At 38.2% G+C, this 21,171-nt stretch overlaps 1 protein-coding gene across 6 annotated transcripts in view; it reads left to right on the forward strand.

Moving 5' to 3' along the window:
- The window catches only part of LAMA2 (laminin subunit alpha 2), a 671,264-nt gene that overhangs the window by 168,731 nt on the left and 481,362 nt on the right, over positions 1–21,171 (forward strand). For all 6 annotated transcript variants that reach the window (XM_045294657.1, XM_045294659.1, XM_045294658.1 and 3 more), the window contains exon 3: positions 3,392–3,504. In XM_045294657.1, the coding sequence (XP_045150592.1) occupies positions 3,392–3,504 (113 nt within the window). The remainder of the gene's footprint in view (positions 1–3,391; positions 3,505–21,171) is intronic.

A 21,171-nucleotide genomic window follows, 5' to 3' on the forward strand; every position in this document is an offset into this window, starting at 1 on the left:
CCAGTTTTGATGTAGTTTTGTTTTCGTTGTTGTATATTTGTCACAGCAGGGACTTGTATGTGATTTTTTTGGTCAGCCATCTCCATTACATTTTAAAATCATGTTTGGAAATAGAAATTTAGACAGAATGATACCCCACAAGAATAAAAGTCTGTCAATAAACCACATGAAAATATTTTAGTGAAAGATCAACAGACATTAAAATTGCACAAATCTGATAAAGTCCTAGATAAATCTGGATGCCTGTACTTAATTACCATACAAAGAGAGTTAACCTTGAACTTCCTGACTGCTAATAGATTGTGCTTCCCAATAAAAACTGAGCAGTTTGAAAGGTCTACTTCATCTTGGATTCCCTTGTTAATTTTTAGATGCAGTTAGTTCTTGGGTTGGTTTGTACAGCAGTCCGTGTTGAGGATGTTTAAGTTTCTAACTCCTTTTGAAAAAGGGAAGGAACTATGACAACAATTCATCAGTATTTGCAAATTAATTATGATTAACCTTTCATAATGGGATTATGGTTAATTGTTGATTCATCTCCCAGTCCTCCTTTTCATGACTAATTCTCATATCAATTTAACCTGAGGCAGCAGATATAAAAATTTCCAATTAGACAGCTTCCTTCACAATTACCTAAGAGCCAGGAATTTGATTTGGAAATGTGATTTTGTGAGTATTTGTTTTCTGCTTGTTTGTCTTTTTAAAATCATGTGTTACATGGTCTATAAAGAAGATTCAGGAGGATGGTTGGGGAATGCTTGCTTTGCTACTTGTTCTTCGGGAACAACGCCAGTAATATTTTTTTAATGGTACCAATTCGTAATGTTCCAATTTCAGCACCCACTGACACCCTCAAGTGTGTTTTTCTGATATTTAGTTATGTGTCTGGTGTTTGATGTTGTTTTAAGGACCTGACACCTTCCCTAGCTTCAACAGATTAGTGTGAATTATGAAATATACTCAGAAATTTTTATTTTAAATTAATGAGGCAGGATGCATCATCTCAGTAGACTGCTAATGTGATCACATTTGGTACAAAACCAAGCCTATCCAGTTGTTTAGTTAAGTGATTCATCAATATAATTGGAAGATTTTTGTCCTGTCCTATATAATTATATTATCACATGTCACTCAGAGACATACACGTTTATGTTGTCAGTGAATTACAGCCAACTCTAATTTTTAATTTAATATACAGAAAAATGCTCAAAATATGACATTTAATTAATATTTAAATGGCACATTTAGTGAAAAGTCAGTTTCTATCCACATTTAATTTATAAGGTCATTTTACTTTACTATCGGGCTCCTACCTCACCAAGGACTTAATTTTGCTTAATTCTCTTTCCCCCCAACATTGTTATAGAGTGAGAGTTTGTCTTTAAGGGTCAGAACTATATGCATTTTGGGACAATGTATCATTAGGTTATGCATATGCATCATAATCAGAACAGTCATATTAAAAGTCCCAATGTTCTTTTCCTAACCTTGACAATAAAGAATCCCATATGTGTGCTGCTCGATTGCAAATGATAAGATTAGAATTCATCAAATTTTTATGACAATTACATGGGTACACTGCTAAGGATTTCCTTCAGTTTGATACTCTGCTTTGAATATTTTTATTGGTTTTTAAATATGTTTTATCTTTTAAAATACTGGTCATGAGGGTGCTGTGAGTCAGCATCGACCAAGTGGCCGTGAGCGACTGAGATCTTTCATGATAGGTAGACCCAAGGTGACAACTTTGAATTTGAATGTTTTCCTTTGGAAAATATAAAAAAAACTAGATTCCTATGCCAAGTATTGCTCTCTCATTTAAAAAAATAAATAACGAGCAATCTCTGAGATTACCAGTCTGGAAGCCTTTACTGCGAGTAGAGTTTGTTATGTCTAGCTCAATGGTGACAGAGATTAAGTGGCCGCAACTGCCAAGGACTGAAGTGGCGCAGCAAAGCGTCATATAGCTCTTCATAACACATCCCTTTGTATTCTCAATTTTATGCTTTTTCTTCAGAATGAAGGCTTAAGCTATTACCTAATAAAAGCAAATTAGTTGCCCATGGTGTGACGTTCACTATTTGAGGTCTACTTTTAATTTACGAAATGATTGTGTTCTAATCTAAAAGATCATTCAGAGCCATTCAAAATCAGTATTAGGAATGTGTCCAAGATTGGCACTTCAAAGTGTATTCACTGCAAAATAAACAGAAGTTGCCTCTCTGTTGTTTTTTTAAAAAGTATTTCTATAGACAAATATGCTGAATTCCAATTGTGCTGTTTGGAACATACCTATTCTGACTGCGGGAAGAGACATGGGAACCTCCGCCATCTTCTTACTTCTGCCACGCTCAGTGCACTCAATGGGCCTGTTTACAGAAGGGGCAAAGAAGCAGAGGTTGTAGTGCTTGTCAACCTAGAAGCAACTCTTTCAAAGAACCAATAATCGAGAGCCATGATGAGACGAGCATTTTGGCAGCAGAGTTGTTTATTGTTGTGAGCTGCAGGGAACTAAGTCGGAGTAGAGGAGGGATCTGTGCGGTTTGAGAGTAGTTGAGACAGAAAGGAACCCGAAGAAAGGAGTGTGGCATTGTCTACATCTCCTGCGTCGTTTGATCTCTCTCCTCTGCGTTTTAGTCCTCACTACCCTTAGGCCCTGTTCTCACCTGGAGTAAAGGTGAGGTCAGATCTACGCTCATTGAGCCGTTCCTATGCCAATCTTCTCCTCGCTTCTCATCAGCGTCCAGACGCCTCCGCTCTGTGGGGAATAGAAACGTACTGGATGAAAGTTTGGGGTGCCTTTCATTTAAATAGTGATATAATGGTAGCAAGTTACAGACTGGTTGCAAAAGGACTTCTGGAATGGATTTGACAGGCGTTTGTATTAAAACCTGCGACATATTTGATCGCCAAAATTTCAGTAATAATGAATGTGTCCGAAGGGCAAATCTTCACGTACCTTTCACCACGATGCAGGGTTTTAATGTTTCCATTAGCAAAGTTGATGGCATCACAGAGCTGCCTCATACAGTAGTTTTTGCCTCTTTGAATGATTGACATATCAATTATGTTTCAGTATTATTTTTTTCACACTTAATTTCTTCAGTTACCTTCAAAGTTGCCAATTTGGGCGGATGGCCAGAATGCTTTGTAGCCTCTTGTGTTAGAGCCCAACAGCTAACCATTTAACTCTTCCCTGCACAGTGCTATGGGAAAGTTTTCATTCAGTAGATCCTGATGAAGAAAGAAAGGCTGTCTTTTTTTATATTATTTTAATTTTGATAGGCACTTGATGGTTATGTTAACTTATTTTACTTTTTAGAAAACAGCTAATAAAAAGTATTAATATGATGTATTCTCCTCTTTCCGCATGCTACTGTTGATTCCACAGAAAGACACCCAATTACAAATGCAATTGATGGGAAGAACACTTGGTGGCAAAGTCCCAGCATTAAGAATGGAGTTGAATACCATTATGTGACAATTACACTGGACTTGCAGCAGGTACGGTGCTACTTATTGATCGTTTTTCACTTTTGAAATTCTAGCTTGGTTATCCTAGTTGTTTAATTAGTAGTTCTTAGGTGAAAGGATATTCCACCTTATAATCTTCTGTTCTTTCCTTGATACAGTAAAAATAAAAGGGGGGGGGCTATGCATTTAGTATATTGTCATTAAAAAAATAAAAGTGTTTGATATTCATTTCTAAAGCATAAATAACATGAATATACATGAAGAGCTCAGTACTGAACTCTGTTTTGATTAATTAGAGTTGATGATGAAAACATGAAACAACACAATTTTGCATAAAGATATAAACTATTTTTAACCTTTAAAAGCTTACAGTGCTGCCACTCTGCTGATGGTGTGTGTATTTAAAGATTTTTGAATAACAAGGCTCTTGATTAAATTGCCTCCCACTAGTGAGAGTTGAGCAAGCTCTGAAGGTTGGTTCAGATATTAAACTTGGGCTACTACATGAGGTAACAAGCCTCACAATTGTATAAAATTGATTTAGAAGATTGTAGAGATGTGTTGTATAGGCTTGGTTGCCTTTGACATCTAATGTATTCTTTTGGTTCACAATGTCCAGGTCTGGGTAAAGTTAATAATCAAGTATCCCTAGAACTCCAAATTATTTAAGCTTAGAAATAGAGAGATTTGCAAAAATGCTCCTTTATTTTGCTATAATTCCCAAATAAGATTTAGTTAAATCGATTGTAGACTGGGACTGGAGACATTGGACCTCGCTGGCCTCTTTCAATCTGCAACTCTTTCCCTCTCTCGAAGCAGGTAGGACAGATCTGCAGCCTCTCCTCTCTAGTCCAGGGTGGAGATGGAGATGGAGAGGTTTTAGGATAAACCCAGGTGGTGGTGGTGGTGGTAATGACAGCTAACTATTGATAATACACATGATCAAGAGTATGGTTTCTGCAGGTGGCCCTTTTGTAGGGAAACATCACCCAGTGGGGGTTAGGGCCATTCTTCAGGGGAGAGAGAGGCGCCTGGCATTTTCCTAATGGTTACATGGCCCCCAGTCATAGTACCACTTTCTTCCCCCAGGGTCTGGACCTACCTTGGCTAGAGGCACATGCACACATTTGTGCTGGCTGCCAGGACAGCAGGCAATGGGTTTCCGAGCAGATCCTGTTCCACAGATCTGGTTCGGAACCTGAACAACTCGGTGAGAGCAGGGGCTCTGTACTGCAGCTAAAGAGCTAACTAGCAAGAGATTATTTCTGGTAGATAATAGCTGGTTGTCAGTCCCGAGTTTCTGACATTTCCAGGAAGTCTCCGTGCCCTATCTGGGAATGGCAAGGCAAGCTACTACATGATAAATGATGTTTTAGATCATGAGTTCCCTGGAGATCCTAAACTCAAAAGGGATTTCATCTCCCTGATGTTGATGCCTAGTCCTTAACGGGCAGCTGCATTCTCTGCCTTCGATTTAATCACTGAAATCCAGCCTTCCTCCTCAAGAGTGGATCTGCTGCTCTGTGCTTAGGACGATTTTTTGGACTAGGGAGTCAATAAATAGTGGCATTTGATGTTTCTGGTTGACTCTCCACTTATTTCTTTGGACCACACATGTAGCTAGAAAGTCAATTACTAAAACAGTTTGCACAAATCATTTATATTACTCTGAGCATAAGCACAAATTCATCTTGTTATCAAATGTACCCCCCTTTCCCTTCTAATTTATAACTTGATGGTGTAATCAAAAGGTTTGACTAAATCATCTCTATCTAATTTATCTATCATCATTAATTCAGCCGGTCAGAGAGTTCACCCGAAAGCCCATTTATCAACGAACCCGTTGGTTTCTAGGTTTCCTTTGCTTCCCCACACATCCATTTCCACTATGTAGATTTGGACAGCTAACTATTGTGAAACCACTAAAAATAAAGATAGAGAGGAAATCTTGATAGGAAACTAAGAAAAGTTACTCCAAAGGACAACAGCCAGCCGCGTTCTCTACGGAGCCAACGGGATCTTGAGGACAATAAAATGTGCTGAGCAAAAATAACTGCAGACCTCCAACTCCATACCAATACAAATGTGCTTTGAAAATGGAGATGGATTTTGTAATACATCCAGTTTAACCTTTCTGGAGATAAATCTACACCTTAGCCATGAAACTCCCAAGATGCTCAAAGCTGTTGCTGGTTTCCCTGTCTTCTGGGAAAGCACCTTCTCAAGGTGGCTTCTTCCACTCAGGTGGGATTTAAGCTTTTAAGGTAAGCCCATGAGAAGCATTTAGCTGGTATTAAAAAGGTCTGTGATTCAAACCCACTAAGTTCTCCATGGGAGAAAGTTGCGGCAGTCAGTTCATAGCTTGGGAAACCTAGGGGCAGGCAGTTCTACTCCTGGTCTACAGGGTTACCACTGACTTCATGGCAATGGGAATCTTGAGTTGTGTTAATTTTTTCTGCTGTTCCCTCCTTCCCATTTTGTTTAATAACTTTAAGAAGGGAGGAAACTATTAAGATAGCTTTCATAATCCAAACTTTACCATAGTGCTAAGGTTGTGTTCACAGGCCAGATCTAATGAACTCCACGGTGTAGGAGGAGTCAAATAGAAGTGGCAAGGTGGACATGCCCTGGAACAGTCCTATACTTCATGTACGTTCATACTTAAACCTTAACTACCTCCGCACTCTCCTGCATCCTGCATATCAGCCTACGGTTGTTTAACAGAATGAGAACATAGATAATCTCTAAATGGAAAAAAATTCTTATTCCACTTGATCCACAGTTTTAATTTATTTAATGATTTTGACAAGGAGGCCTGGTGGCACAAGGGTGAGGGACCCAGCTACTAAAGAAAAGGTCAGAAGTGGAAAAGACCAGGCGATCAGCTCTTGTAAAGATGAAGCCTGGGAAATCCTTTGGGTCAGTTCTACTTTGTCCTTCTGAGGCACCAACAGTAGAAAGGACCGCAACTCCACACAGCAAAATGCATAGCTTTTTTATTTTGAGACTTTATATAATCACTGAAACATATATGTTTAAATTTATTTACCAAAACCAAAGCTTCCAAATGGACTATATCCCAGGTGCCATTTATTTTTTTAAGTTATAACTTTATGACAAGGCATACACAAGGCAAGGTCTGGTTCTAGTGAGAATAATGACATGGATATTAAGTGATATAATATTTGTAATTGATTTTGTGATAAAATTCCTTGATAGGAAAGGAAGTTCTATCTTTCTGTAGGCTCTGGCCAGCAGAGTAACAAAGTGTGGGCTATATTTGTAGCGCTAATTCAGATAAAGAGCAAAGCTACAAGAAGGCATATTTCAATACATCAGAAGCACAGAGAATAAGGACACCTTTATTATTTCATTTTTAGGCAGTTCCCAGATTACATATGAGTTCCATTCTTAAATGTATCTTAAAGTCAAAATTTTATGTAACTCCAAACAATTAAGATACCATTCATACATAACATTAACTTGTCAAATATTGCTTTCGTATATAGTTTAGAGTGTACCTTCTTTACATGAAAAAAAATTAAAAAAACGCCAAGATGCACTATATCTTTAACATAACCCAATAATAATAATGCCAATGTTTTAATGCATGTATCAAAATAGTGCCCTTTTGTTTATGAGGTATAACAAAATTTTCATACATGTGTTATTACAAACTATTTACTTTCAATTTTTACTACAATCAGTTTAATTGAGGTTTGTCCTTAACTATGGATTATACATGTTTGTAGCCAGGGACTGCCCATACATCTCATATTACTCAAATGAGGCAGATAGTATTATTATCCTTATTTCACAATCGAAGAACACAAGGGCTCTGAGAAGTTCTCTTGTTTGGCCTCACACACATAGGTTACAAGGGACAAAGATGTGATTTTAACTTGAATTTTAATCTAGACCCAAGACTTTTAACCATTACCGACTATAACAGTATTGCCTAACCTGGGATCTTAAGCCCTAGCATGAGAATTTTGTGCATATATTCTCAAGTACCCATATATTGTTCAGATTTCAAAAACACCATTTTATATCTTACGTACTTCTACAAGAGAGTATTGTCAACATTTATTTCAGCATAAGACAGGGACCAGACTCCCATTTCCTAGTGTACGCTATTATTCCTCTAAAATGGCCTTAGTTCTGTTTTTTTTTTCTTATCTAATTATAATATGAAGGATTAATCAGCTATGCAGAGCAATATGAGCCATTGTTCAATTAGGAGCTTAGGGCAGTAGTTATAATAAATAGGTGAATATCACCAAGCTCTTGTTTATCATTGATCCACCAGATGTTTGATCGTTTATGGGTTTGCCTTTTTATGTTGTGATTTATGAATTTCAGCAGTTTCAGTACTGTAGCTTCTCTGAGAAGCACTTACACAAATAATTCTTTAAAGTAGTGATTGTCTTCCTTTTATGAAATCATTACTGGTTACTATTGACTATTTCTTTAATATTTTCACATCCAATACAACCATTAACAGGATATGGCAATTTATTTACAAGAAAGTAGCTGTTTATTTTATAAGTAGGTTGTTTTTAGACTTTAATTAATGAGGGATTTTTAATTTTTCCCAACTCACCTATTCACTGACAGTGTATTCAGAGCAAATGACTTAATCATGCTGTGCTCCAAACTGTAGATTAACACAAAGAAAATTATAATAGCATGGCGAAAAAATTTGAAATAATGGTAATAGCAGTGTAACAACCAAACTCCATCTGGTCAACATAAGGACCATGTATCATAATAACCTTGATGATAACTTAAGCTTTTCCCAGTTAGGTGTATGCAAAAACCTAGTAAGATGGGGGAGGGGGGTAAACACATTTAAAAACACCCCCAGCAGCCTGAAAGCAGAGATTTGAAGGTTAATAAATGGTTCAAAACAATCCATTCTAACCAGATTTCTGCCACAAAACATGTGATGATATTCACTTCATTCTTTTTTTATATATGACCATTTTCTTAGGCTCATGCTTTGATTTATTTAGGGAGAAAACTTATTGGTTGATGGAGTAAAACTCTTAAGTAGCTATTTAATAGACCTTGTAAGCATTTATTAAATCATATGTATTCCTGAATAAACCACATATGCTAAGAAATTACTTATGCTCGTGTTTACAATTCACCCTCACTTCAATAAACCATCCACTTTATTTCTAGGATGCCCCACAAAAGCTAAAAGAAAATTTATCCAAAAAAGATTGTCTTATAGCTACAGAAACACATTCCACGTGTTTTGACCTAAAGCTCTTATCCATTCGTCATATTGGGATCTGTGTAGTGATACTGATTAACAGTTTCAAATGGAAATTATGATCTAGATGGAGGTGAAATTAGCATTTTATTTAAATACTAAAGTACCTTCCTAGTGTGAAATCTGCTGGAAAGCTAACTGCAAGGTTGGATGTTCAAGTGCCCCAGGAGTCCCTCTGGAGAGAGACCCAGTTCAGACAGTGACTGGAAGCCCAAAGGCCCACACACAGTGCAACTCACACACATGGAATCTTAATAGACGGACTCAGTGGCAGCTGTCAAAATAAGCTTTAATATTGGTGTTTTTTAAGAGTATTTGTGAATATCACATACTATTTTTACCTTAACATTTTTGTAATGATAATGCTTAAGATCTTCAAGTTAGTTAGTCATTGTCATTATTGTTTAATTTAAACCTATTAAGGACGATACATCTTCAAACATGAAGTAAGGGTTTTACATTCTTTCATACCACATTTCCTTACATTGCCTTCTTACTCATTTCTGGTAAAGGATTTACTTGCTCTACAGATACATAGTATGGTTAGCTCCACTATAATGAAAAATAAATCTTTTGAAATTGAAGCACTAATTAGAGGAAAAGGAGAAATTTTTTAAAAATGAAAAATTATAAGTGAGATAGATGTAATTCATAATCAGTTCACAGATAGAAAGAGTATAAATATTATCCCTACTTTCAATACTTATTTCGTTGAGGAGAGAAAAGTAAAAAGGATGTAATAAACATATTTAAAACACCATGCACAATTTGCAAAGCCTTTGTTGGCTCTATTTCTGTCTAGCCCGGTCTCCTGGGTGTCCAGGAGAAAGAACTGGAGAATGCCCTGTGAATGGGGACGTCAGCCAATGTCCTGGTGATTAGTTGGCTATTGCCTGGCAGCTGAGTGGGTGGTGAACTCTTGAAAGCAAAGGTCTCTAAACAACTCTACCCCTCAGTATTTAGTTACCTTATCGTTTGGGATTTTGAATAGTACATTTTACTATTTTCTTACTAAATTCAAATTTCATCAAGGTGGATACTTGTTCTCATTCACAATGCAAAGAAAAAAGAGTGAGGTTGTCAAGGATTTCATTTTACTTGGAGCCACTGTCAACACTCCTAGAAGCCGCAGTCGGGAAATCCAGTGACATATTGCATTTGGCAGATCAGCAACCAAAGGCGTCTTTAGCATGTTAAAGAGAAAATATGTCACTTGAGGTTTAAGATGCTCAAGCCATGATATTTTCAATTGCATCATATGCATGTGACATTGACAATGAATAAGGAGCTTCCGAAATAATTGGTATTTTAAATTCATGGTGTTAATGAAGAATATTCAAGGACCATGGACTGCCAGACGGACAGAATTAAAGGCCTTGGAAGAACGCCAACCAGAGTCCTGCATGGCAAGACTTCAGTACTTTCAACCCATTGTCAGAAAAGACCAGCCTTTGGAAAAGAATATCATGCTTGGGAGAGGGTCAGGGAACAAGAAAGCCATGTTTAAAGAGATGGATGGACACCGGGCTGCACTGGGTTCCAGCATCGCAATAGTGAGGCTGGTGCAGGCCGGGGTGGTGCTGTGTTCTGGTGCCCAAGCTTTGCTGGGAGTAGTGATAGACTCAAGGGCACCTCACAAGGGCATGGGCCCAGCATGGTACCTTGCCTCTGGAAAGCAATCAGTAACTATTTAGCTACTGAATCAATGAATCAATGAAGGAACAATGCACATTCAATAATATTATAAAGGGTAATAATTAAACTAAATCGTATAAAATCTTATGTTGTGTCTAATGATAAAATGCATTGTGAATTTTTAAAAATGTCATTTCCTTTAAGTGTCATTAATCTCCCCTCTAAACATGTTCAGAACAGCAGTCCTATTTGTCACTCTCAGTCTGACTGTATAGCTATGCATATATACATATGTATATTCCACTTGATCTTGTATATACTCCTTGACTAAAGAAGAAGAGGTCCAGAAGAGAAAAAATGCAGGGTGGGGCTTTATGATATTCCTTAGACTAGGGTATACATACTATTGTATGTGTTCGAATATACAATGTTGATCAATTAAATTTTAAAAACATGAAGATAAAAACAGTGTGGCGGCACAAATTCTATTTCAGTTAGCAGCAGCGTGACTGCCCTGGGAAATGCTTCTAGAAATCAAGGAACAACATAGGGAGTCCTTTCTCTAACACAGACACAGGGACAATCGGGAAGATTTCTACAAAAGCTCTATGGGAAAGGAAGAATTCTGAAAACGATGGGAACGGTCTATTAAAATTTTCAAGCTACAATAATTCTGTGCTGGGAAGTCTGAAGAGGACTGCCTACATAGACTGAGTGTGGGGAAGATGGCACGGCTGTCTGATGCTTTCCACCCGGAAAGCCCAACTGTTTCGTCATTTTGATGGGACAGTGTGCAGTCGCCCATTTGATTCTTGGAGTCAACATTTTTACATACACACGCAACACACTGACATCTTCCAGAACTTTTGCCCTGATGTTTACATGTTCACTACAGTGAAGCTAGGCGTGATTCTGTTTCTATAAATACTTCATGGGAATCGAAAACTTCTGGATTATCTGGATTAATGATCATCACCAGCCTTGGAAATTTCCCAGCCAATATTTTCTCAAATATTGCTAATGCCCATTCTTTCTCTCTTCTGTTCTTGGGAGGACTTCTGTTACACACTCATATACACACTCTTTCACCCTTGTTCCTTATATATTTTATAATTCTTTATTCTTTTCATTATTCTCCCTCTTCTTCCAGTCTTCATCAGTCTATATATTTTCTGGCTGCCCAGTTTTCAGAATACTAATGCTTTCTTCTAGTGGATCTAATCTCCTATTAAACACATGTAATTAATTCTTAATTTTAGTAAGTTTATATTTTTTAGACCATTTTATTTAGGGCCCGTAAAACTCTTATCACAACCCATACATACATCCATTGTGTCAAACATATTTGTACATTTATTGCCATCATCATTCCCAAAATATTTGCTTTCTACTTGAGCCCTTAGTATCAACTCCTCATTTTTTTTAGTTTTAAAATATCCATTGGATACTAATTTATACATCCAAGTTAAAATTTTCCATTTCAAATATTAATTGCAATTGTGTTAAGTTCTCTGATAGCTGTCGGATCTGGGAGATCTGTGAGCTTGTTTATGCTGTCTTTTGTCTCTCTCTCTCTTTGGTCCCTGGTGAGACAGTCGTTATGTGTTGGGCTGCTCCCCCTCAGGTCTGTAGTATGAAACTACCAGCCGTGTTCAGGAGAAGGGTGGGGCTTATGTATAAAGCTGCTAACAGGGAGGCCAGCATCTCAAAACCAGCAGCTGGAAAGTAGATGGAGCTTTCTGTTCCTGTAAAAAGTTACAGTCTCAGAAGCTCACGGGCAGTTCTACCCTCTCCTATAGGGTTGCTGTGAGTCAGCAATGAGCTTGACTTTGGTTGGTTTGTTCCTCTCTACGTTTCCTGACTCACGCTAAGCTCAATACAGTGGTTTTAATTAAATATTGGGTATTGCCGGTGGCATCACTTGGGTTGGTGTGATCCCAGTGTCACCCCCGCCCCATACTCCGCCTTTCATACTGTGACATACAGAATCCTTAGTAATGTGTATTATCAATTTTAATCATGTGATAAATCTAGCTTTACATTGTTTTAATGTAATATTTCTTACGGTATATGAATACAAGCAAAACAATAGTTTCGTATAATCATTCAGCATCAAATTATAATATTAGTAGTTAGAATATTCTTAGTCACTGAATAGAAGTGTTTTTAAATTTTTCTCCTTTCTCTTTAATTTTGGAGTCTTGATGATACCAAGGAGACACAGAAAACTAAGTCGAGAACTTGGAGTGGTGAAAAGTGCCATGGGGGATAAACGAAACAGGCTGATGGAGAGTGCTGGAAGGGCTGCGCTATTTGTATGTCTTCCATGTACATTACTAAGGAAGGGATAGTAGAGCTGAGAATTGCGGAACAGGAAGTTCCAAGGCAAAGGCTGCATCAGGTTTTTACTCCAGCCAGTAAAGCTGGTGGGCTGGTGACTGGAGGGAGAGCCACTGGGGGGGACATGGAAAGCTCAGGACGAAAGGTGGGATGTGTAGATGTCAGAGAGTTTTTCTGGAATCTTGTCAGTTGTAACGTGCCATGATAGCAGGTCTAGATTTCAACTTGAGTGTACTGAGAGACCCACAGAGGGATGTAAGCTGTATATAATGATTTTATTAAAAAGATTGCCCTGTTTAGAGAAGGAAGGTGGTGAGACCAGAGTAAACACCTGATACTCACTCATATTCTAACTATCATCAGTAGAGGTTGCCGTGGGCTGCGGTGGACGTCATGACAATGAACAGAAAGGTAGGCTGGGATTCATTTTGGAGATTGGTCCGACCAGATTTTATGATGGAGTGAATGTGGAGTGACTGGAAAAATGTTGTTCCTTAGGACTTTATTCTGTAAACATGTATTTACTGAGATTGTGTACCTGAAGGAGATGTAGATTGGAGGTACTGGATGGTCATTAAAACTTCTATGTTTGAAATGTATCCCGGCTATCCAAGTGGAAATATGGAATATATAGTGTCATTTATGAATTTGGAGTTTAGGAGAGAGATTAAAGGGAGCAATGTAAATTTGCATATTATCGGTAGAGATTATGTTTAATATTATGACTCTCCTTCTTCTGATAACCTAGCCAAGTAGATCTTAATTAAAAGAAGGCCTCCAAGGTAATCTCAGGTGCTTCCTGTTGAGAGGCGTATTGAGCAGAGGAGCCTTGAAGGTACATGAGGGAGGAGAGGTCAGTCAGCCGCTCCACGGGAGGAAATCTGTAAAGATGGAACGTCTCAGAAACCCAAAGGGACAGTTGTACCTTTTCCTCTAGGGACAATAAGTTGCAATCTACTCCATGGGAGTGAATTTTGTTTGTTTTTTGAGCTGGTGTAGAGGTGGTGCTGTTAGTTACCATCAACTCCAATCTATGCTGACCTCAGCTGTGTGGAATAGAACTCCACTCCACAAGCTTTCAGACGGTGACCTTTCAGAAGCGGGTCATCAAGCTGTGCTCCTGGTCCTCTGAGTCCTAGATTTTGGTTAGTGACCCAGGGCCTGTCTACTCATTTGGACCATCTTGTGGCTGTTGGAGCAAAGAAGAGGAAGGTTGGACACTGAGAAGCCAGCTTAAACTGCATGCAGAAAGGAGGAGTGGTCCACGCTGAAAACGCCGACGTGAGAAAAACAAATTAAACTCTGTCTGCTGAGAAGTAGCAGAACCTAGAAAAAAAGATATCCAATTCCAATGAACAACAAAACTTAAAACTAATCTTTTACTAAACGCGAATGTCTCCAAATATTGAAATTTCATTTTCACATTCCCATCACAGTAACTAATATTCTGTTTATTTAATGAAACACACAAAGGTTGATTATGTACTTTTTAAGATAGGTACACAGCCAATAAAATTATACAGAAGAAAAAAAAGGTGGTAGATGATTATAATATTCTTTCTTATTAGCCAAGGTGTGTCTCAGTATGAAAGGTAACAAATTCCCTTGTCAAAACACCTCTGATATGTTTGGGTTTTTTTTCAGATATTTTAATGTGTCTTTTCAGCCAAGTTTTCTGTAGGAAGGTCATGGTAGATTAATCTCAAATTAGCTGAAACAATGAACATAACTATAAGAAAAATCATCTTAGCAATATAGTTGAACCAAAGAAACCATTCCACAACATTAATGAGCATTTGCCTCTCAGCATTGGGTCACTATGATTATACTAATAAGTCAGGTTGGGGGAAAAAGATGAATGATTTTTGCAGTACAAAGTAACTATGCTATTCATCAACCCTCCTTCATAGCATTTGCAATTCTCTACTAAAATCTTTTTTTCCTGGATTGAAATGCATGGTTTTTGGTATAACAATATTTAAATACAATTTCAATTTTTGTTTTAGCATCATCATTGCTATATCCCTTAATTAAATCATTTAAATGGATAAACTTTGCCACTCATCAATGTTGAACAAGCCATATTTGCTGAATTATTCTGGCAATAGGGTGATATTCATAAAATGAGATACCAAAATCAGGAAGTGGAGTAAGAAAAAGGACAAAATCATTTTTCCATCTGAGAGTAGAACTGACTTAAGGAGATTAAATAATGATAAAGTATATGCCATTCTAAATTTACATGCATTTTATTACAGAATAGTACACACCACTGAGATTGCACATTTTTTAATAGATAATAACCTAATGTTAGCTTAACTCCCCCTCTCTTCAGTATATTTCAAGTGGCTCTATCATTTTATATATATGCCAAGGCAGTAAATAAGGAAGATCACAGGAGAATTGATGCATTTGAATTTTGGTGTTGGCAAAGAATATTGTCTGCTGGAAGAATGAACAAATCCATTCTGGAAGAAGTACAGAGCACAGCTGGATTGCTCTTTAGAAGTGAGAGTAGCTGGGTTTTCTCTTTTGTACTTTGAGGCACTGTGATTGTCAGGAGGGAATCGTGCCAGGAGAAGGACATTGTGCTTGGAAAAGTGAGGGTCCGTGAAGAAGCCCTTCATTGAGATGGATTGACGTTGCAGCTGCAGCAATGGGTTTGACCACGAACAATAGTCAAGGTGCCGGAGAGCAGCTGGACCCGGTTCTTCTGTTGGGACCGGGTCTGCAGGAGTCCACACTGACTGGATGACACATAACAATGGCAACCCCAATGTAGGCTCATGAGAGAAGCTGTAAGGAGGGGTGTTCCACTATGACTATGTGGTTATTGTATGTAAAGTATCCCCTGGACTACTAACCGAGTATAAGGTGGTCTAGAACAAAAGCCTGGTGATGTGCTTCTGAAAGGTCCTCTCCACGGAAGCCCCAAGAGCAAAGTTCAACTCTGATAAATGTGTCACTTACAGTCAGTTTAGACAACTCTTGAGCACATTACACATCTGTGGTCCCATACATTAATTTTCTTTACATTTTGAAAGGGAAGGTAGCTCTGTTTTTCAGTACTATTTCCCTTTAAGGGTTCCCAGACTCTTGAAGCACTGTAACATGGCTGGAATGCACATGGGTGCGACAGAGGACACGGACACTCAGGTGCGGGTTCTTGAGCTTTGCCTGGTACCTTGACAGGATGCTTTTGCCCTTGCTCTTGCTCCCTCCTACCAGCACCAATCTTTCTGGCCTCCACTAGCAGCAAACGTGGTAGTGGAGAGAGCAGCCAGGAAGATGGCTAGCAGCAGGTTTTCCATTAGGCTTACTTTTATATGATGTTTACACTATATCCAATTTACACAGTATCCAACTTCACAGACTTCATTGTGGAGGTTAAGAAGCACATACCCCCGTGAAGTGTAACCAGGAGTTGAAAGGGACTCTATGGCATCTGTTTTTGTTTTGTTTTGTTTGTTTGTCCAATTGAATGTACTATATAACAGCCTGTATATCTTTCTTTTTTTTTTTTCTTAAACATTTTATTAGGGGCTCATACAACTCTTATCACAATCCATACACACATCAATTGTGTAAAGCGCATTTGTACTTCATTCTCAAAACATTTTCTCTCCACTTAAACCCCCGACATTAGGTCCTCATTTTTACCCCCCTCCCTGCTCCCCCTCCCTCATGAGCCCTTGATAATTTATAAATTGTTATTTTGTCATATCTTGCCCTGTCCGACGTCTCCCTTCACCCACTTTTCTGTTGTCCGTCCCCCAGGGAGGAGATCACATATAGTTCCTTGTAATCGGTTCCCTCTTTCCTACCCACTCTCTGTCCACCCTCCACATTTTGCCACTCACACCACTGGTCCTGTAGGGCTCATCCGCCCTGGATTCCCTGTATTTTCAGTTCCTATCTGTACCAGTGTACATCCTCTGGTCTAGGCAGACTTGCAAGATCGAATTCGAGTCATGGTAGTGGGAGCGGGGAGGAAACATTTAGGAACTAGAGGAAAGTTGTATTTCTCATCATTGCTACATCACCCCCTGACTGGCTCGTCTCCTCCCCGCGACCCCTCTGCAAGGGGGTCTCCAGTGGCCTACTAATGGGCTGTAAGAGAGTCCCATGCACAGGATTCCGGGCACTCACTGACGATCAGCATTTTTCACTTCCATTGGAAAGAAACCGCCTTCAGTCACTCTTCAGAAAGGGTTATTATTTTTTCTGAGCCCAGTGTTCAACTGTCTGGTCCTCATTTTCACTGGTGCTCAGTCTCTCACGGTACATACACGACGATTCACATTTTACTCGTAGTTCTCCAGTCGCTCTTGGTAGGACTGTGGCGTGTTCTGAAGTACATACCAAACAGGTTTTGTTACCATATGTTGTTGGAAAGAAAAGCAATGGAAAGTATTCCTGTAAAATTTGACACTTTTGAACTATGACATGGTGTCAGAGCACGTTAAGTCATGGACACTTTTCCTCAGCTGCTGCACAGGCCCACGATGACTCAAAGGGAATCAATGAGGAGATTACAACTGTATTTGTGTAAACTATGGATTATAAGATTTTAATATAATCATTTTATAATATTATTATGATACATGAGAATACTAGTCCCTGTTATTATAGCAATGTCAACATTTGATACTGATGTAAAAGCATGTATACCTTGTGTATGAAAAACTATTGTTACTCTGTGTCTGTAGAAATGCATTATCTTATAAAATTCTGAGTGTAGGATTCCAGTAGAAGTTTGGACAGTCTGTCTTTGGAGAAGTGACATTAGCACTTTCTAACATTCTCTTTTACCCACAATACTGGGTAAACACTTTTACTTATATCATTTTATACAATTCTTTCAACTCAATACCAAAGATGCTATTATAAATAAAACATGTTTGCATCAGAGAAATTAAATATCTTGCTCAAAATTTCACTGGTGGCAAACAAGAGTCACAATCCTAACGCAGCTTTCCCCGACTATAGAGCTGGTCCTCTAGGCTCTAAAGTTGCTTTCATTCACCTTATTTCCTGGCCTAAATCATAAAACAAAGAAGCGTATCAGCAAGCTCCTGCTTATAGTAGTTCAGGATTGTGTCAACATGACTGGGCTGTGATTGTCAGCAGTTTGGCAGGTATGGTGTAATCGTCCTCCATTTTATAATCAAATGTGTGAGCAGCCAATTAATTGAAAGAAGAGTTTCTTTCAGGGTATTGCTTGTGTCCACAATCAATAGGTGTTATGGCAAAATACACTCTTTTGAATTTACCTACTACGCATCATTCTTTGACCCCTGGTTCTTGGCGCATGAAGCACCAGTGTGCCACTTGAGCTGGAAAGTTTAGGATTTGTCAGCTTCCAAGCCCTCTTGAGGCAACAGCTCAATGCCTGACCCATAAATTTGGAACTTTACAGTTGTGTGAGCCATTTATTAAAACAAATCTCTCTACATATATCTTTGTATATGTATATGCTCACTAGTTCTTCTGCAATAGAGAATTCAGCTAAGGCACTACTATGTGCAAAACTCCAATATGTGCAATCACCTCCCTGGAAAGCAAGATGAGCACATACAATGAAGGATTAAATTTCAGAACTCTACTTTTAAGTAAGGCATTGCCACATCTGTCACACTATGTGCAGATACTGTGAAATACTGAAGTGATTGTTTGATGTCTACAAGCGCTTTGGATTTTGTCAAAATGTTTAAGAGATAGCTATTGAATTATTAAATATTATCTACTGGTCAATTTAAGTTTCTCTCCTTTAAATACCTGCAGATATTTCAGGTCTTTTATAATGACTTTCTGTACACCACAATTTCCACTGCAATAACAGTAACAACACTGTGGTGGAATAGTTGAGGAAATTACTATTGATAATATTTGGTTAAATGATTTTCAAATGTTTAAATGCTTGTGTCTTCATTTTCAGTGTAATCCATTGATTTTCCTAAAGAAAGGCTTTAAATTCTCTCCATTAAACACAATGGAAGCCTGTCCCAATATTTACTTATCAACATAGCATTTAAAGCCCTGTTTTGAATAGATATACTAGAATCATGTATGCAGGATTTTATAAGATAACATTTCCACAGACATAGAAAATAAAAATTCTTATACATATGGTCTAACATGCTTTTTATATAATATCAAATGTTGATATGATCAAGGTGTAAACATTATAAAAATTATTAATTATGAACTTGTCTAATATATCTGTCAAATAACAATCAACCCACTGCCCTTGTGTTGATAATAATTCAGAGCCATCTACAGGACAGAGGAGAACTGCTGCATGGGGCTCCCGGGGAGATGAATCTTTAGGGAAGCCTGCACCCTCAGCTTTCTTCCGCAGAGCGGCTGTCCACTAGTATCACCTACCTTTTATTTAGTAGCCGGATGTGTAATCCGCTGTGCAACTAGGACTCTTTATCTGTCAAATACCTGGTTTTGTTTTTAATCACATATTCCTAAGAAAATATTTAGAAATTTGACAACACAGTATTTTATCCTTGAAGCTGGTATTGACATTGGTTTAAGAGTGGATGTTATTTAAGTGAAGAAATGTGTAAGAGTTCTTGCTAATCATTTTTCAAATTCCCATGGCTTTTCCAGTATCTATGTGGATGAGTGCAAACTGGCATGAAAGTGCCCAATTAATAGCTGTTGAACAATGAACTGCTGAACTGAAATTTCTCATCTCTGAGATTTCCTTTCTATGTTGTTAGGATATTAGTTTCTTAACTATATCTCCCTCTGCTCTACAGTTAGACTATGCAAATTAGCCCCTGGGCAGTAATAGTACAAGTTGCTATTTCAAGTCCCGAGGTTAACTTTTTAGTGATTTAAATCAAGGATGGTTTGAGGCATATGAGGGAGCTACACATGGATAATTTGTGGTGTCCCCTGGTCTGCTTACTCATGCATTCAAGTGGGATATGTGAGTTATGCACGCATGCGAACACACATACACCTACGTTAATGGGTCAGCTACTCAAATTATAACTCCTTTTTTTTTTGGTGAAATAAATTTATTAAGAAATATCAAATCGAGGTTCATTGTAGCACGATTCACAAGAGGTGGAAATAACCCAAATGCTCACCAACAGATGAATGGATAAACAAAATGGGGTACTCTCAGACAACAGACTCAGTCGTGAAGAGAAATGAACACACTACAATGTGTAGAAACCTCAAAAACAATCTGAGTGAAATAAATCAGTCACGGAACGACAATGCTGCACATGTTCACTTATGTGGAATAGGCAAACAGCGCTTTCTAGGGGAAAGGGAGCACTGAGTCTGTTAATGGTGGCGGAGTAATTTGGAGGATAGTGGTGATGGTTGCACAGCATGATAGCTGTAATCAAGGTCACTGAGTCACACATGTAGAAGTTGTCCTGGCAAATGCTTTGTTACATATATACGCATATACACATATATTTTACATATATATATTTTGTTACATATATACACACACACATATTTGCTACGGCAAAAAATTTTAGAATTTGACTATATTTTGATAAACTCAAATGTTTGTTAAAAAAGCAATTTCATCATCTTATGGGAGATTATATTAAAACATTAAAATCTTTTTTTTTAAAGTACAAAGATTTTTTTTTAATTGGGGCTCATACAATTCATCACAATACATAGATCACTTGTGTAAAGCACATCTATACATTTGTTGCCCTCATCATTCCCAAAATTCGCTAGCCTCTAATTTTCCGTTTTTCCCCCCTCCCCTTCCCTTCCTCCTCCCCTCTCCCTCATGCACCCCTAATAATTTATAAATTATTATTGTATTTTATATTACACTGTCCGGCGTCTCCCTTCACCCACCCCTCCGCTGCCCGTCCCCCAGAGAGGAGGCCACACGTAGCTCCCTGTGATCCATTCCCCCCTACTACATCCCCTTTCCCTTCTGGTATAACTCCTTTTTAAATTCAACTACAATTTTACTGTCAGTTGGTCAGACGATGAGGCCCTATCTGTTGTTGTTATGCTGAAAGTTAGGCCACAGGTCTTTCAAATGGCAGAAGAGCCACCATAGTGAACAGGTTTCAGTGGGGCTTCCAGACTTAGGACAGACTAGGATGAAGTCCAAGTCTGAGAAATCAGCAACTGAAAATGTTTAAGTAGCAGTGAAATATTGTATGACCGAACATGAGGCCCCAAGTGGGAGGGCCCTCCAACTATTAGTTGGGGAAATAGAATGGACCTTAGTGATGTGGATGGAGCAGAGATTTGAGGATCTGCATTGACTAATGCAAAATTAAAAAAAAAACCACAGTGGGAATTACCTGATAAAACCAGAACACGAAATGTATAAAATATTAATCTGGGATAATTTCAAGTTTTCAAAAGGAAAATGGAAATTATAAAGAAAGATTCATATCCTAGATATTATTGGGCTGAAATAGATAGGTATT

This window comes from Echinops telfairi, unplaced genomic scaffold (genome assembly GCF_000313985.2).
Source record: "Echinops telfairi isolate 266 unplaced genomic scaffold, ASM31398v2 ScPeMD7_3533;HRSCAF=4204_0, whole genome shotgun sequence".
In the NCBI taxonomy this organism is placed as follows: Eukaryota; Metazoa; Chordata; class Mammalia; order Afrosoricida; family Tenrecidae; genus Echinops; species Echinops telfairi.